This window comes from Artemia franciscana, unplaced genomic scaffold, assembly GCF_032884065.1.
Source record: "Artemia franciscana unplaced genomic scaffold, ASM3288406v1 Scaffold_4486, whole genome shotgun sequence".
Lineage (NCBI taxonomy): Eukaryota > Metazoa > Arthropoda > Branchiopoda > Anostraca > Artemiidae > Artemia > Artemia franciscana.
Genome location: NW_027064966.1, coordinates 4,412 through 23,226, shown reverse-complemented (window position 1 = coordinate 23,226; position 18,815 = coordinate 4,412). Strand labels below are relative to the sequence as shown.

Below are 18,815 nucleotides of genomic sequence, written 5' to 3'. Positions count from 1 at the left end.
AATGTGATTAAAGGCTCTTTTCCTATTTCAAAAGTTTTAGTTTTCGAGGGTAATAGCTACGTATGTTGAAAAAATGAAGATATTAGACTATTTTATGATTGCAAATGGTAAAGAATGTGATTAAAGGCTCTTTTCCTATTTCAAAAGTTTTAGTTTTCGAGGGTAATAGCTACGTATGTTGAAAAAATGAAGATATTAGACTATTTTATGATTGCAAATGGTAAAGAATGTGATTAAAGGCTCTTTTCCTATGTCAAAAGTTTTAGTTTTCGAGGGTAATAGCTACGTATGTTGAAAAAATGAAGATATTAGACTATTTTATGATTGCAAATGGTAAAGAATGTGATTAAAGGCTCTTTTCCTATTTCAAAAGTTTTAGTTTTCGAGGGTAATAGCTGTCTGTGGAAAAAATGAAGATATTAGACTATTTTATGATTGCAAATGGTAAAGAATGTGATTAAAGGCTCTTTTCCTATGTCAAAAGTTTTAGTTTTCGAGGGTAATAGCTACGTATGTTGGAAAAAATGAAGATATTAGACTATTTTATGATTGCACATGGTAAAGAATGTGATTAAAGGCTCTTTTCCTATGTCAAAAGTTTTAGTTTTCGAGGGTAATAGCTACGTATGTTGAAAAAATGAAGATATTAGACTATTTTATGATTGCAAATGGTAAAGAATGTGATTAAAGGCTCTTTTCCTATTTCAAAAGTTTTAGTTTTCGAGGGTAATAGCTACGTATGTTGAAAAAATGAAGATATTAGACTATTTTATGATTGCAAATGGTAAAGAATGTGATTAAAGGCTCTTTTCCTATGTCAAAAGTTTTAGTTTTCGAGGGTAATAGCTACGTATGTTGAAAAAATGAAGATATTAGACTATTTTATGATTGCAAATGGTAAAGAATGTGTTAAAGGCTCTTTTCCTATGTCAAAAGTTTTAGTTTTCGAGGGTAATAGCTACGTATGTTGGAAAAAATGAAGATATTAGACTATTTTATGATTGCACATGGTAAAGAATGTGATTAAAGGCTCTTTTCCTATTTCAAAAGTTTTAGTTTTCGAGGGTAATAGCTACGTATGTTGAAAAAATGAAGATATTAGACTATTTTATGATTGCAAATGGTAAAGAATGGGATTAAAGGCTCTTTTCCGATTTCAAAAGTTTTAGTTTTCGAGGGTAATAGCTACGTATGTTGAAAAAATGAAGATATTAGACTATTTTATGATTGCAAATGGTAAAGAATGTGATTAAAGGCTCTTTTCCTATGTCAAAAGTTTTAGTTTTCGAGGGTATAGCTACGTATGTTGAAAAAATGAAGATATTAGACTATTTTATGATTGCAAATGGTAAAGAATGTGATTAAAGGCTCTTTTCCTATGTCAAAAGTTTTAGTTTTCGAGGGTAATAGCTACGTATGTTGAAAAAATGAAGATATTAGACTATTTTATGATTGCAAATGGTAAAGAATGTGATTAAAGGCTCTTTTCCTATTTCAAAAGTTTTAGTTTTCGAGGGTAATAGCTACGTATGTTGAAAAAATGAAGATATTAGACTATTTTATGATTGCACATGGTAAAGAATGTGATTAAAGGCTCTTTTCCTATGTCAAAAGTTTTAGTTTTCGAGGGTAATAGCTTTGTCTGTGAAAAAATGAAGATATTAGACTATTTTATGATTGCAAATGGTAAAGAATGTGATTAAAGGCTCTTTTCCTATTTCAAAAGTTTTAGTTTTCGAGGGTAATAGCTATGTTGTTGAAAAAATGAAGATATTAGACTATTTTATGATTGCAAATGGTAAAGAATGTGATTAAAGGCTCTTTTCCTATGTCAAAAGTTTTAGTTTTCGAGGGTAATAGCTACGTATGTTGAAAAAATGAAGATATTAGACTATTTTATGATTGCACATGGTAAAGAATGTGATTAAAGGCTCTTTTCCTATGTCAAAAGTTTTAGTTTTCGAGGGTAATAGCTACTATATTAGACTATTTTATGATTGCAAATGGTAAAGAATGTGATTAAAGGCTCTTTTCCTATGTCAAAAGTTTTAGTTTTCGAGGGTAATAGCTACGTATGTTGAAAAAATGAAGATATTAGACTATTTTATGATTGCACATGGTAAAGAATGTGATTAAAGGCCCTTCTCCTATGTCAAAAGTTTTAGTTTTAGAGGGTAATAGCTACGTATGTTGAAAAAATGAAATATTAGACTATTTTATGATTGCACATGGTAAAGAATGTGATTAAAGGCTCTTTTCCTATGTCAAAAGTTTTAGTTTTCGAGGGTAATAGCTACGTATGTTGAAAAAATGAAGATATTAGACTATTTTATGATTGCAAATGGTAAAGAATGTGATTAAAGGCTCTTTTCCTATTTCAAAAGTTTTAGTTTTCGAGGGTAATAGCTACGTATGTTGAAAAAATGAAGATATTAGACAATTTTATGATTGCAAATGGTAAAGAATGTGATTAAAGGCTCTTTTCCTATTTCAAAAGTTTTAGTTTTCGAGGGTAATAGTACGCATGTTGAAAAAATGAAGATATTAGACTATTTTATGATTGCAAATGGTAAAGAATGTGATTAAAGGCTCTTTTCCTATGTCAAAAGTTTTAGTTTTCGAGGGTAATAGCTATGTCTGTGGAAAAAATGAAGATATTAGACTATTTTATGATTGCACATGGTAAAGAATGTGATTAAAGGCTCTTTTCCTATGTCAAAAGTTTTAGTTTTCGAGGGTAATAGCTACGTATGTTGAAAAAATGAAGATATTAGACTATTTTATGATTGCAAATGGTAAAGAATGTGATTAAAGGCTCTTTTCCTATTTCAAAAGTTTTAGTTTTCGAGGGTAATAGCTACGTATGTTGAAAAAATGAAGATATTAGACTATTTTATGATTGCAAATGGTAAAGAATGTGATTAAAGGCTCTTTTCCTATGTCAAAAGTTTTAGTTTTCGAGGGTAATAGCTACGTATGTTGAAAAAATGAAGATATTAGACTATTTTATGATTGCACATGGTAAAGAATGTGATTAAAGGCTCTTTTCCTTTCAAAAGTTTTAGTTTTCGAGGGTAATAGCTACGTATGTTGAAAAAATGAAGATATTAGACTATTTTATGATTGCAAATGGTAAAGAATGTGATTAAAGGCTCTTTTCCTATGTCAAAAGTTTATAGTTTTCGAGGGTAATAGCTTTGTCTGTGGAAAAAATGAAGATATTAGACTATTTTATGATTGCAAATGGTAAAGAATGTGATTAAAGGCTCTTTTCCTATTTCAAAAGTTTTAGTTTTCGAGGGTAATAGCTATGTCTGTGGAAAAAATGAAGATATTAGACAATTTTATGATTGCACATGGTAAAGAATGTGATTAAAGGCTCTTTCCTATTTCAAAAGTTTTAGTTTTCGAGGGTAATAGCTACGTATGTTGAAAAAATGAAGATATTAGACTATTTTATGATTGCAAATGGTAAAGAATGTGATTAAAGGCTCTTTTCCTATGTCAAAAGTTTTAGTTTTCGAGGGTAATAGCTACGTATGTTGAAAAAATGAAGATATTAGACTATTTTATGATTGCAAATGGTAAAGAATGTGATTAAAGGCTCTTTTCCTATTTCAAAAGTTTTAGTTTTCGAGGGTAATAGCTACGTATGTTGAAAAAATGAAGATATTAGACAATTTTATGATTGCACATGGTAAAGAATGTGATTAAAGGCTCTTTTCCTGTATGTCAAAAGTTTTAGTTTTCGAGGGTAATAGCTACGTATGTTGAAAAAATGAAGATATTAGACTATTTTATGATTGCAAATGGTAAAGAATGTGATTAAAGGCTCTTTTCCTATTTCAAAAGTTTTAGTTTTCGAGGGTAATAGCTACGTATGTTGAAAAAATGAAGATATTAGACTATTTTATGATTGCAAATGGTAAAGAATGTGATTAAAGGCTCTTTTCCTATTTCAAAAGTTTTAGTTTTCGAGGGTAATAGCTACGTATGTTGAAAAAATGAAGATATTAGACAATTTTATGATTGCAAATGGTAAAGAATGTGATTAAAGGCTCTTTTCCTATTTCAAAAGTTTTAGTTTTCGAGGGTAATAGCTGTCTGTGGAAAAAATGAAGATATTAGACTATTTTATGATTGCACATGGTAAAGAATGTGATTAAAGGCTCTTTTCCTATGTCAAAAGTTTTAGTTTTCGAGGGTAATAGCTACGTATGTTGAAAAAATGAAGATATTCGACTATTTTATGATTGCAAATGGTAAAGAATGTGATTAAAGGCTCTTTTCCTATTTCAAAAGTTTTAGTTTTCGAGGGTAATAGCTACGTATGTTGAAAAAATGAAGATATTAGACTATTTTATGATTGCAAATGGTAAAGAATGTGATTAAAGGCTCTTTTCCTATTTCAAAAGTTTTAGTTTTCGAGGGTAGGAGCTACGTATGTTGAAAAAATGAAGATATTAGACTATTTTATGATTGCAAATGGTAAAGAATGTGATTAAAGGCTCTTTTCCTATTTCAAAAGTTTTAGTTTTCGAGGGTAATAGCTACGTATGTTGAAAAAATGAAGATATTAGACTATTTTATGATTGCAAATGGTAAAGAATGTGATTAAAGGCTCTTTTCCTATTTCAAAAGTTTTAGTTTTCGAGGGTAATAGCTACGTATGTTGAAAAAATGAAGATATTAGACTATTTTATGATTGCAAATGGTAAAGAATGTGATTAAAGGCTCTTTTCCTATGTCAAAAGTTTTAGTTTTCGAGGGTAATAGCTGTATGTTGAAAAAATGAAGATATTAGACTATTTTATGATTGCAAATGGTAAAGAATGTGATTAAAGGCTCTTTTCCTATTTCAAAAGTTTTAGTTTTCGAGGGTAATAGCTATGTCTGTGGAAAAAATGAAGATATTAGACTATTTTATGATTGCACATGGTAAAGAATGTGATTAAAGGCTCTTTTCCTATTCAAAAGTTTTAGTTTTCGAGGGTAATAGCTACGTATGTTGAAAAAATGAAGATATTAGACTATTTTATGATTGCAAATGGTAAAGAATGTGATTAAAGGCTCTTTTCCTATGTCAAAAGTTTTAGTTTTCGAGGGTAATAGCTATATGTTGAAAAAATGAAGATATTAGACTATTTTATGATTGCAAATGGTAAAGAATGTGATTAAAGGCTCTTTTCCTATGTCAAAAGTTTTAGTTTTCGAGGGTAATAGCTATGTCTGTGGAAAAAATGAAGATATTAGACTATTTTATGATTGCACATGGTAAAGAATGTGATTAAAGGCTCTTTTCCTATGTCAAAAGTTTTAGTTTTCGAGGGTAATAGCTACGTATGTTGAAAAAATGAAGATATTAGACTATTTTATGATTGCAAATGGTAAAGAATGTGATTAAAGGCTCTTTTCCTATGTCAAAAGTTTTAGTTTTCGAGGGTAATAGCTACATATGTTGAAAAAATGAAGATATTAGACTATTTTATGATTGCAAATGGTAAAGAATGTGATTAAAGGCTCTTTTCCTATTTCAAAAGTTTTAGTTTTCGAGGGTAATAGCTACGTATGTTGAAAAAATGAAGATATTAGACAATTTTATGATTGCACATGGTAAAGAATGTGATTAAAGGCTCTTTTCCTATTTCAAAAGTTTTAGTTTTCGAGGGTAATAGCTACGTATGTTGAAAAAATGAAGATATTAGACTATTTTATGATTGCAAATGGTAAAGAATGTGATTAAAGGCTCTTTTCCTATGTCAAAAGTTTTAGTTTTCGAGGGTAATAGCTACGTATGTTGAAAAAATGAAGATATTAGACTATTTTATGATTGCACATGGTAAAGAATGTGATTAAAGGCTCTTTTCCTATTCAAAAGTTTTAGTTTTCGAGGGTAATAGCTACGTATGTTGAAAAAATGAAGATATTAGACTATTTTATGATTGCACATGGTAAAGAATGTGATTAAAGGCTCTTTTCCTATGTCAAAAGTTTTAGTTTTCGAGGGTAATAGCTACATATGTTGAAAAAATGAAGATATTAGACTATTTTATGATTGCAAATGGTAAAGAATGTGATTAAAGGCTCTTTTCCTATTTCAAAAGTTTTAGTTTTCGAGGGTAATAGCTACGTATGTTGAAAAAATGAAGATATTAGACTATTTTATGATTGCACATGGTAAAGAATGTGATTAAAGGCTCTTTTCCTATTTCAAAAGTTTTAGTTTTCGAGGGTAATAGCTACGTATGTTGAAAAAATGAAGATATTAGACTATTTTATGATTGCAAATGGTAAAGAATGTGATTAAAGGCTCTTTTCCTATTTCAAAAGTTTATAGTTTTCGAGGGTAATAGCTTGTCTGTGGAAAAAATGAAGATATTAGACTATTTTATGATTGCAAATGGTAAAGAATGTGATTAAAGGCTCTTTTCCTATTTCAAAAGTTTTAGTTTTCGAGGGTAATAGCTTTGTCTGTGGAAAAAATGAAGATATTAGACAATTTTATGATTGCACATGGTAAAGAATGTGATTAAAGGCTCTTTTCCTATTTCAAAAGTTTTAGTTTTCGAGGGTAATAGCTACGTATGTTGAAAAAATGAAGATATTAGACTATTTTATGATTGCAAATGGTAAAGAATGTGATTAAAGGCTCTTTTCCTATGTCAAAAGTTTTAGTTTTCGAGGGTAATAGCTACGTATGTTGAAAAAATGAAGATATTAGACTATTTTATGATTGCAAATGGTAAAGAATGTGATTAAAGGCTCTTTTCCTATTGTCAAAAGTTTTAGTTTTCGAGGGTAATAGCTACGTATGTTGAAAAAATGAAGATATTAGACTATTTTATGATTGCACATGGTAAAGAATGTGATTAAAGGCTCTTTTCCTGTTTCAAAGTTTTAGTTTTCGAGGGTAATAGCTACGTATGTTGAAAAAATGAAGATATTAGACTATTTTATGATTGCAAATGGTAAAGAATGTGATTAAAGGCTCTTTTCCTATTTCAAAAGTTTTAGTTTTCGAGGGTAATAGCTACGTATGTTGTAAAAATGAAGATATTAGACTATTTTATGATTGCAAATGGTAAAGAATGTGATTAAAGGCTCTTTTCCTATGTCAAAAGTTTTAGTTTTCGAGGGTAATAGCTACGTATGTTGGAAAAAATGAAGATATTAGACTATTTTATGATTGCAAATGGTAAAAAATGTGATTAAAGGCTCTTTTCCTATGTCAAAAGTTTTAGTTTTCGAGGGTAATAGCTACGTATGTTGAAAAAATGAAGATATTAGACTATTTTATGATTGCAAATGGTAAAGAATGTGATTAAAGGCTCTTTTCCTATTTCAAAAGTTTTAGTTTTCGAGGGTAATAGCTACGTATGTGGAAAAAATGAAGATATTAGACTATTTTATGATTGCAAATGGTAAAGAATGTGATTAAAGGCTCTTTTCCTATTTCAAAAGTTTTAGTTTTCGAGGGTAATAGCTACGTCTGTGAAAAAATGAAGATATTAGACTATTTTATGATTGCACATGGTAAAGAATGTGATTAAAGGCTCTTTTCCTATGTCAAAAGTTTTAGTTTTCGAGGGTAATAGCTACGTATGTTGAAAAAATGAAGATATTAGACTATTTTATGATTGCAAATGGTAAAGAATGTGATTAAAGGCTCTTTTCCTATGTCAAAAGTTTTAGTTTTCGAGGGTAATAGCTATGTCTGTGGAAAAAATGAAGATATTAGACTATTTTATGATTGCAAATGGTAAAGAATGTGATTAAAGGCTCTTTTCCTATGTCAAAAGTTTTAGTTTTCGAGGGTAATAGCTACGTATGTTGAAAAAATGAAGATATTAGACTATTTTATGATTGCAAATGGTAAAGAATGTGATTAAAGGCTCTTTTCCTATGTCAAAAGTTTTAGTTTTCGAGGGTAATAGCTACGTATGTTGAAAAAATGAAGATATTAGACTATTTTATGATTGCAAATGGTAAAGAATGTGATTAAAGGCTCTTTTCCTATTTCAAAAGTTTTAGTTTTCGAGGGTAATAGCTTTGTCTGTGGAAAAAATGAAGATATTAGACTATTTTATGATTGCAAATGGTAAAGAATGTGATTAAAGGCTCTTTTCCTATTTCAAAAGTTTTAGTTTTCGAGGGTAATAGCTACGTATGTTGAAAAAATGAAGATATTAGACTATTTTATGATTGCAAATGGTAAAGAATGTGATTAAAGGCTCTTTTCCTATTTCAAAAGTTTTAGTTTTCGAGGGTAATAGCTACGTATGTTGAAAAAATGAAGATATTAGACTATTTTATGATTAAATGGTAAAGAATGTGATTAAAGCTCTTTTCCTATGTCAAAAGTTTTAGTTTTCGAGCGTAATAGCAACGTATGTTAAAAAAAGAAGATATTAGACTATTTTATGATTGCAAATGGTAAAGAATGTGATTAAAGGCTCTTTTCCTATTTCAAAAGTTTTAGTTTTCGAGGGTAATAGCTACGTATGTTGAAAAAATGAAGATATTAGACGATTTTATGATTGCAAATGGTAAAGAATGTGGTTAAAGGCTCTTTTCCTATTTCAAAAGTTTTAGTTTTCGAGGGTAATAGCTGTATGTTGAAAAAATGAAGATATTAGACTATTTTATGATTGCAAATGGTAAAGAATGTGATTAAAGGCTCTTTTCCTATGTCAAAAGTTTTAGTTTTCGAGGGTAATAGCTACGTATGTTGAAAAAATGAAGATATTAGACTATTTTATGATTGCAAATGGTAAAGAATGTGATTAAAGGCTCTTTTCCTATTTCAAAAGTTTTAGTTTTCGAGGGTAATAGCTACGTATGTTGAAAAAATGAAGATATTAGACTATTTTATGATTGCAAATGGTAAAGAATGTGATTAAAGGCTCTTTTCCTATTTCAAAAGTTTTAGTTTTCGGGGGTAATAGCTACGTATGTTGAAAAAATGAAGATATTAGACTATTTTATGATTGCAAATGGTAAAGAATGTGATTAAAGGCTCTTTTCCTATTTCAAAAGTTTTAGTTTTCGAGGGTAATAGCTACGTATGTTAAAAAAAATGAAGATATTAGACTATTTTATGATTGCAAATGGTAAAGAATGTGATTAAAGGCTCTTTTCCTATTTCAAAAGTTTTAGTTTTCGAGGGTAATAGGTACGTATGTTGAAAAAATGAAGATATTAGACTATTTTATGATTGCAAATGGTAAAGAATGTGATTAAAGGCTCTTTTCCTATGTCAAAAGTTATAGTTTTCGAGGGTAATAGCTTTGTCTGTGGAAAAAATGAAGTTATTAGACTATTTTATGATTGCAAATGGTAAAGAATGTGATTAAAGGCTCTTTTCCTATTTCAAAAGTTTTAGTTTTCGAGGGTAATAGCTATGTCTGTGGAAAAAATGAAGATATTAAACTATTTTATGATTGCACATGGTAAAGAATGTGATTAAAGGCTCTTTTCCTATGTCAAAAGTTTTAGTTTTCGAGGGAAATAGCTACGTATGTTGAAAAAATGAAGATATTAGACTATTTTATGATTGCAAATGGTAAAGAATGTGATTAAAGGCTCTTTTCCTATGTCAAAAGTTTTAGTTTTCGAGGGTAATAGCTACATATGTCGAAAAAATGAAGATATTAGACTATTTTATGATTGCAAATGGTAAAGAATGTGATTAAAGGCTCTTTTCCTATTTCAAAAGTTTTAGTTTTCGAGGGTAATAGCTACGTATGTTGAAAAAATGAAGATATTAGACAATTTTATGATTGCAAATGGTAAAGAATGTGATTAAAGGCTCTTTTCCTATTTCAAAAGTTTTAGTTTTCGGAGGTAATAGCTACGTATGTTGAAAAAATGAAGATATTAGACTATTTTATGATTGCAAATGGTAAAGAATGTGATTAAAGGCTCTTTTCCTATTTCAAAAGTTTTAGTTTTCGAGGGTAATAGCTATGTCTGTGGAAAAAATGAAGATATTAGACTATTTTATGATTGCACATGGTAAAGAATGTGATTAAAGGCTCTTTTCCTGTGTCAAAAGTTTTAGTTTTCGAGGGTAATAGCTTTGTCTGTGGAAAAAATGAAGATATTAGACAATTTTATGATTGCACATCGTAAAGAATGTGATTAAAGGCTCTTTTCCTATTTCAAAAGTTTTAGTTTTCGAGGGTAATAGCTACGTATGTTAAAAAAAATGAAGATATTAGACTATTTTATGATTGCAAATGGTAAAGAATGTGATTAAAGGCTCTTTTCTTATTTCAAAAGTTTTAGTTTTTGAGGGTAATAGCTACGTATGTTGAAAAAATGAAGATATTAGACTATTTTATGATTGCAAATGGTAAAGAATGTGATTAAAGGCTCTTTTCCTATGTCAAAAGTTTTAGTTTTCGAGGGTAATAGCTACGTATGTTGAAAAAATGAAGATATTAGACTATTTTATGATTGCAAATGGTAAAGAATGTGATTAAAGGCTCTTTTCCTATGTCAAATGTTTTAGTTTTCGAGGGTAATAGCTACGTATGTTGAAAAAATGAAGATATTAGACTATTTTATGATTGCAAATGGTAAAGAATGTGATTAAAGGCTCTTTTCCTATTTCAAAAGTTTTAGTTTTCGAGGGTAATAGCTTTGTCTGTGGAAAAAATGAAGATATTAGACAATTTTATGATTGTACATGGTAAAGAATGTGATTAAAGGCTCTTTTCCTATTTCAAAAGTTTTAGTTTTCGATGGTAATAGCTATGTCTGTGGAAAAAATGAAGATATTAGACTATTTTATGATTGCACATGGTAAAGAATGTGATTAAAGGCTCTTTTCCTATGTCAAATTTTTAGTTTTCGAGGGTAATAGCTTTGTCTGTGGAAAAAATGAAGATATTAGACAATTTTATGATTGCACATGGTAAAGAATGTGATTAAAGGCTCTTTTCCTATTTCAAAAGTTTTAGTTTTCGAGGGTAATAGCTACGTATGTTAAAAAAATTAAGATATTAGACTATTTTATGATTGCAAATGGTAAAGAATGTGATTAAAGGCTCTTTTCCTATTTCAAAAGTTTTAGTTTTTGAGGGTAATAGCTACGTATGTTGAAAAAATGAAGATATTAGACTATTTTATGATTGCAAATGGTAAAGAATGTTATTAAAGGCTCTTTTCCTATGTCAAAAGTTTTAGTTTTCGAGGGTAATAGCTACGTTTGTTGAAAAAAATGAAGATATTAGACTATTTTATGATTGCAAATTCAGTTCAGTTCAGTTCATTCGGGTTTATTAAAAAAAATTATAACAGTCATAACATACTTAATCTCTCGTCTCTATGCAAAAACTGCATGCTGAGTCCCATATCACCTCAAAAATAAATACGCACTATAGCTCTCCCTTCACTTCTCGATACAACCATGGCCCCTACCAAAAAAAAATATCCTTACAAGTCCCCACCTCTTCATCCAGGAGCAAACCACTCCAACCCCCACAAAAAAACTCAATAATAGCTAAAATCACTTTTCTAATTAGATTCATTATTCAAATTAAACTAATTCAAAACAAGATAATTTTTTATTCTCTTTTTGAAAGAACCAAGGGAGCTCCTACCTCTCAGTTCAAGCGGTAGGGTATTATAAGCCTTAGCACAGACGATGTCAGGCGAAAAATCCGACCTCACTGTTGGCGTATTTCGAATATGGATCTGTGCAGATAGTCTTGTAATTGGAAGACGCTGTTCGGATACCAAACGGAATAGATTCCTAAAAGGTGGTGGAAGCAAGCCGGAGAGGAATCTGAAAGCAAAAACCAAGCAGGAAAGCTCAAACAGCGATTTCAGCGAGAGATAATCTTCTGTGTGTTTGATGATCTTCAAGGCATTCTTGTGGATGGAATCCAGTTTTTTCAGATGGGATTTGAATGTTGATTGCCATACCATTGCGCAATACTGTAAGTGGGGTCTAATGAGTGCATTGTAGAGAAGGGTAAGGGTTTTACGTGGGAATGTTTGCTTCAGTTTTTTCATGATACCCAGATTCCTTGAAAGCTTTAATTCTACAGCATGGATGTGAGGAAGGAAAGAAAGGTTTTCATCTATTATTACTCCTAAATATTTTGCACATCCATTTACTGGTCGTTGAACCTTTCCACGAAACGTCACAATTCCTGTTATTTCTGGGTGAAGGGTTCCTACCCTAGAAAATAGTAGGATGCAAGATTTTTCTACATTGATGACAAGTTTGTTGGCATCCATCCACAGATAGGTCTCTTCTATGATGTTTTCAAGCCCGCTAATTTCCGCTGGAGTGAAGGCATATCAAGTCCGCAGCAGGTAATTGTAGTGTCGTCAGCGAATGCTATAAGTCCATCTTGCTCGTTAGTAATGTCCTCAGATGTTTGATCGAAGCATAGGTTACAGCATTTTTGGTCGTCATGATTCGGATTAAGGATACGAGTTAGGTCATTTACATGGACTAAAAACAAAAGAGGACCGAGGGTTGATCCTTGGGGCACACCAAATTTCACAGTAGTGTCGTTTCTTGGGTCGTCACCAATGTAGATGCACCTATTTTGAAGGTAAGATTCAAACCATTGAAGGGCTATCCCTCAAACTCCAATATGTTGCAACTTTCCCAGTAAGATTGTATAATCCATGCTGCCAAATGCTTTCTTGATGTCAATCAATATAGCAGCTGGCAGAAGACCTGAGTCAAGTGCTCTGTTGATGAATAAGCTTAGGGATGCCAGAGCATCTTCTGTTGAATGACCAGGTCTGAAGCCGAACTGACGGCTATTAAAAAATCCTTTTTTTTCGAGAAACTGGTAAAGTAGTCTTTGTAAGGGTTTTTCAAAAACTTTTGAAAAACAGATAATATGGATATGGGTCGGAAATTTGATGGATCGTCATGAGGGCCACCTTTATGCAGAGGGATTATTCTTGCTTTTTTTAGTATTGAAGGAAAAACACCACTTCTTAGAGACAGGTTTATCAAATAAGTTAATGGCTCTAGGATTGAAGGGAGGACTGCTTTCAGGGCTTTCGTGTGTATCCGGTCAAATCCAGATGCTGATGTGCCTTTCAAGGTCTTCACAATTAGCTCTACTTCAGTTGATGTCACAGGAATCATTGCCATTGATTTGGTGCATGCTGAGCCAAGGTAATGCTTGTAGGGTTTTTGGGGACTTTTCGCAGAATTAGATGTAATTCCTCCTATCCTTGCGAAAAATGTACTGAGTTCTTTTGCAACCTGAGTGGGTTCCGTAACAGCCTCTCCGTTGACAAAAAGTCTGGAAGGCAATTCTGCTTTCTTATCATTTGGTCGCAAAACCGAATTAAGGACCTTCCAGACTTTTCGTCCATCCTTCCCACTTTCAAGATATTTCACATAAATTCTTTTTGCTTTCCTCAGAACTGAATGAAGGCATTTCTTATACGTCTCATATCTCTCTAGGTTTTCTCGGCTTGGGTGGTTTCTGTAATTTGCCCATAACTTATTTTTCTTATTTATGCATATGAGTAAGCTTTCGGTAACCCATGGACATATTGGGGTATTTTTTCTTCCACGGTTTCTTGGTTTCTCTTTAAAACAGCATGCTTTATATGCAGCTACAAACGCATTGTGGAAAATTTCAAAACCTTCGTTCACATCCTCATTTGCTAGGACACTGTCCCAAGAAACTTTTTTTAACTCATCATTTAACAGTTTAAGATTCTCCTCTTTAAGATTAATTACTTGTAGACCCTGGTTAGTTCTTACGAGTGGAGTTGGTATCCTCGCCGTGTTGAAGACAGTGTGTATAGGAAAATGATCAGATGTGTCACTGGTGATGACTGATACCTTCGCCGGACATAATGTAGAAAAAATGTTGTCAATCAGTGAGTGTGTACTTTCTGTTACTCTGGTTGGAATTGTAATTGAAGGGTAAAGATTAGACCCTGACATAATAGTGAGAAGATCCAATGAGCTATTTCTTAGAGGAAAGGCTAGATTAATGTTAAAATCACCCATGATGATCACATCTTGGTTCTTGTTTCCTATCAGCTGTAAAATCTGAGTTAGTATATCCGTAAAAGCAGAAACAGAACCAGAGGGTGAGCGATATATTTCTCCAATCAATATCTTTTTCTTAGAAGGCCCATATAGCTCAAGGAAAAGTGATTCAAAAACGCCTTCAACATTCCGGCTCAGTTGATTGTTAATATGCACAGCATATTCATTCCTCGCATAAATAGCCAATCCTCCTCTGCGAGCTTCTTTTCTATGTAGAAAATTTGATTTATAGCCTGGGATATCTAGGAGGCTATCCGTTTGTCCTGTGAGGAATGTCTCACATAATCCAATTATGTTGGGTTGCAGTTGGTGGCACATTGAAGTTATTTCCATAAACGACGAACATAATCCTTGACAGTTAAGTTGAAGCACAGAAAACTGAGATTCAGAGTGCCCCTTGGTTAAATCTATTAAATCAACATATTTACTTCTAGGATAATTACTTTCACTAAATAACGGCAAATCATCTTCATTACTTATTTTTTCATCAAAAATTTTCTCTAAATTCAAAAAAGAATTCTCTAAGTTTTTTAACCGGTTATAATCTTTTGGCAATGACGAAGTGATTAGCCCCTGGGATGAAGAATAGGAACTCATTACTTACCTAATAATTTCCAGGGGACAAGGCCATATCTTGAAGTGAAGCAAAAGCCCTGAGAAATACACACACCCGTAGGAACTTTTTTTGAACTCTGAAAGAGAAAAACAAAACAAAGAAAATGGAATAACATGGATAAAAAATAGCACTGATATACACATTTTAGACAGAAAAATGTAAGCAAGCGGCAATCAACTTGTAATGACAACTACATATGAAGGAGAAAAAAATAAAAAATATATAGAAGAATTAAGGAATGTTCAAGAACTTAATCAACATCCGACCGTGGCAAGGATGGGGGAAAATCAACATGGAAATCTAATCAATTGGCAATCAACTTATACTGACAAAACTTATGAATGAAAGGAACACACACAATTATGACTCTGAGTCTAAATCCTCAGGTTGGATAGTTGGCACTTTAACTGGGTCAAAGCATTCATCTAGATATTTCGCCCATTGTGAATTTTTAGACTTTTTAACATCCAACCACATTCTGACGCCTCGTTGGACAAGACGAGTTTTCTGCAACTTTCTCAGCTGTCACTTTAGATGTTTTTAGCTTATACCCTAATGACAAAAGTTCCTTTCTTCTTTTACCAAGCTCCGCTGGTAGGTCCGTCGATATACTGAACCCCGTCTTCTTAAGTTTTCCACACTCCTTCATGATCATCGACCGGTCAAAGCCATCTAGGCTTACAAAAATAGGCTCTACAACCTTTTTTCGCTGTGTCCCACTCCGGAGGCTCAGAACACTCTCTGGTTCTGGTCGACTAGATTTCTTTGAAGTACGATAAATTGCACTCATACGTATTTGGTTAGCGTTGGATATTCCAAGCTTAGCCTCAAAAAATGAGGCTACAGTCTGCCGAAGATTTTCTGAGCCTTGCGGCGCTTCAATTCCGTGTATAATGATATTATTTTTTCTTGTTTATAGTTCTGTTCGTAAAGTAGAAGTCTTCACTTGGACGAGCTCAGTCTTGAGCAATTTATTTTCTGCTCTGAGTAGTTTATTTTCAGTCTGTAACTGCGAAATTAGCTGTAGCATTTCGTCCATCCTCCGGTCAAAATGCTCTTTTGTCACTGCCATTACTAATTTCTGACGATAATGCCGCTTTGCCTATCTAATATTCTAAAATATCATCGAGTGAAACTTACTCGCAAGGGCCCTGTTTTGTAATAAAACCAGTTATTACTAGGGCCCGCTTTCATCAAATGCAAATCTGAAATCCTATTCAATCGAGCTTGTTCTCAGTGAAAAAACACTGTATCCTAGGGGCGCGGCTATAGCAAATTCACTTCGCACAGCGGAGAACCACACTGCATGAATGCTCAACGATAACTGAAAAATGCAAATGGTAAAGAATGTGATTAAAGGCTCTTTTCCTATGTCAAATGTTTTAGTTTTCGAGGGTAATAGCTATGTCTGTGGAAAAAATGAAGATATTAGACTATTTTATGATTGCAAATGGTAAAGAATGTGATTAAAGGCTCTTTTCCTATGTCAAAAGTCTTAGTTTCGAGGGTAATGGCTACGTATGTTGAAAAAATGAAGATATTAGACTATTTTATGATTACAAATGGTAAAGAATGTGATTAAAGGCTCTTTTCCTATTTCAAAAGTTTTAGTTTTTGAGGGTAATAGCTATGTCTGTGGAAAAAATGAAGATATTAGACTATTTTATGATTGCAAATGGTAAAGAATGTGATTAAAGGCTCTTTTCCTATGTCAAAAGTCTTAGTTTCGACGGTAATGGCTACGTATGTTGAAAAAATGAAGATATTAGACTATTTTATGATTACAAATGGTAAAGAATGTGATTAAAGGCTCTTTTCCTATTTCAAAAGTTTTAGTTTTCGAGGGTAATAGCTACGTATGTTGAAAAAATGAAGATATTAGACAATTTTATGATTGCACATGGTAAAGAATGTGATTAAAGGCTCTTTTCCTATTTCAAAAGTTTTAGTTTTCGAGGTTAATAGGTACGTATGTTGAAAAAATGAAGATATTAGACTATTTTATGATTGCAAATGGTAAAGAATGTGATTAAAGGCTCTTTTCCTATGTCAAAAGTTTTAGTTTTCGAGGGTAATAGCTATGTCTGTGGAAAAAATGAAGATATTAGACTATTTTATGATTGCACATGGTAAAGAATGTGATTAAAGGCTCTTTTCCTATGTCAAAAGTTTTAGTTTTCGAGGGTAATAGCTACGTATGTGGAAAAAATGAAAATATTAGACTATTTTATGATTGCACATGGTAAAGAATGTGTTTAAAGGCTCTTTTCCTATGTCAAAAGTTTTAGTTTTCGAGGGTAATAGCTACATATGTTGAAAAAATGAACATAGTAGACTATTTTATGATTGCAAATGGTAAAGAATGTGATTAAAGGCTCTTTTCCTATTTCAAAAGTTTTAGTTTTCGAGGGTAATAGCTACGTATGTTGAAATCATGAAGATATTAGACAATTTTATGATTGCACATGGTAAAGAATGTGATTAAAGGCTCTTTTCCTATTTCAAAAGTTTTAGTTTTCGAGGGTAATAGGTACGTATGTTGAAAAAATGAAGATATTAGACTATTTTATGATTGCAAATGGTAAAGAATGTGATTAAAGGCTCTTTTCCTATGTCAAAAGTTTTAGTTTTCGAGGGTAATAGCTATGTCTGTGGAAAAAATGAAGATATTAGACTATTTTATGATTGCACATGGTAAAGAATGTGATTAAAGGCTCTTTTCCTATGTCAAAAGTTTTAGTTTTCGAGGGTAATAGCTACGTATGTGGAAAAAATGAAAATATTAGACTATTTTATGATTGCACATGGTAAAGAATGTGTTTAAAGGCTCTTTTCCTATGTCAAAAGTTTTAGTTTTCGAGGGTAATAGCTACATATGTTGAAAAAATGAACATAGTAGACTATTTTATGATTGCAAATGGTAAAGAATGTGATTAAAGGCTCTTTTCCTATTTCAAAAGTTTTAGTTTTCGAGGGTAATAGCTACGTATGTTGAAATCATGAAGATATTAGACAATTTTCTGATTGCACATGGTAAAGAATGTGATTAAAGGCTCTTTTCCTTTTTCAAAAGTTTTAGTTTTCGAGGATAATAGCTACGTATGTTGAAAAAATGAAGATATTAGACTATTTTATGAATGCAAATGGTAAAGAATGTGATTAAAGGCTCTTTTCCTATGTCAAAAGTTATAGTTTTCGAGGGTAATAGCTTTGTCTGTGGAAAAAATGAAGATATTAGACTATTTTTTGATTGCAAATGGTAAAGAATGTGATTAAAGGCTCTTTTCCTATTTCAAAAGTTTTAGTTTTCGAAGGAAATAGCTACGTATGTTGAAAAAATGAAGATATTAGACTATTTTATGATTGCAAATGGTAAAGAATGTGATTAAAGGCTCTTTTCCTATGTCAAAAGTTTTAGTTTTCGAGGATAATAGCTACGTATGTTGAAAAAATGAAGATATTAGACTATTTTATGATTGCAAATGGTAAAGAATGTGATTAAAGGCTATTTTCCTATTTCAAAAGTTTTAGTTTTCGGAGGTAATAGCTACGTATGTTGAAAAAATGAAGATATTAGACAATTTTATGATTGCACATGGTAAAGAATGTGATTAAAGGCTCTTTTCCTGTTTCAAAGTTTTAGTTTTCGAGGGTAATAGCTACGTATGTTAAAAAATGAAGATATTAGACTATTTTATGATTGCAAATGGTAAAGAATGTGATTAAAGGCTCTTTTCCTATTTCAAAAGTTTTAGTTTTTGAGGGTAATAGCTACGTATGTTGAAAAAATGAAGATATTAGACTATTTTATGATTGCAAATGGTAAAGAATGTGATTAAAGGCTCTTTTCCTATGTCAAAAGTCTTAGTTTCGAGGGTAATGGCTACGTATGTTGAAAAAACGAAGATATTAGACTATTTTATGATTACAAATGGTAAAGAATGTGATTAAAGGCTCTTTTCCTATTTCAAAAGTTTTAGTTTTCGAGGGTAATAGCTACGTATGTTGAAAAAATGAAGATATTAGACAATTTTATGATTGAAAATGGTAAAGAATGTGATTAAAGGCTCTTTTCCTATTTCAAAAGTTTTAGTTTTCGAGGTTAATAGGTACGTATGTTGAAAAAATGAAGATATTAGACTATTTTATGAT

At 31.5% G+C, this 18,815-nt stretch overlaps 1 protein-coding gene across 1 annotated transcript; it reads right to left on the bottom strand.

The window, feature by feature from the left end:
- Positions 1-12,730: 12,730 nt before the first annotated feature.
- LOC136043318 (uncharacterized) lies at positions 12,731-14,644 on the bottom strand. The gene has a single exon (XM_065728244.1). It carries the CDS (start codon positions 14,642-14,644, stop codon positions 12,731-12,733), a length of 1,914 nt encoding a protein of 637 aa, XP_065584316.1.
- Positions 14,645-18,815: the final 4,171 nt, after the last annotated feature.

Coding starts and splice junctions, on each gene's coding strand:
- LOC136043318 (XM_065728244.1), bottom strand. CDS start 14,644: ATGAGTTCCTATTCTTCATCCCAGGGGCTAATCACTTCGTCATTGCCA.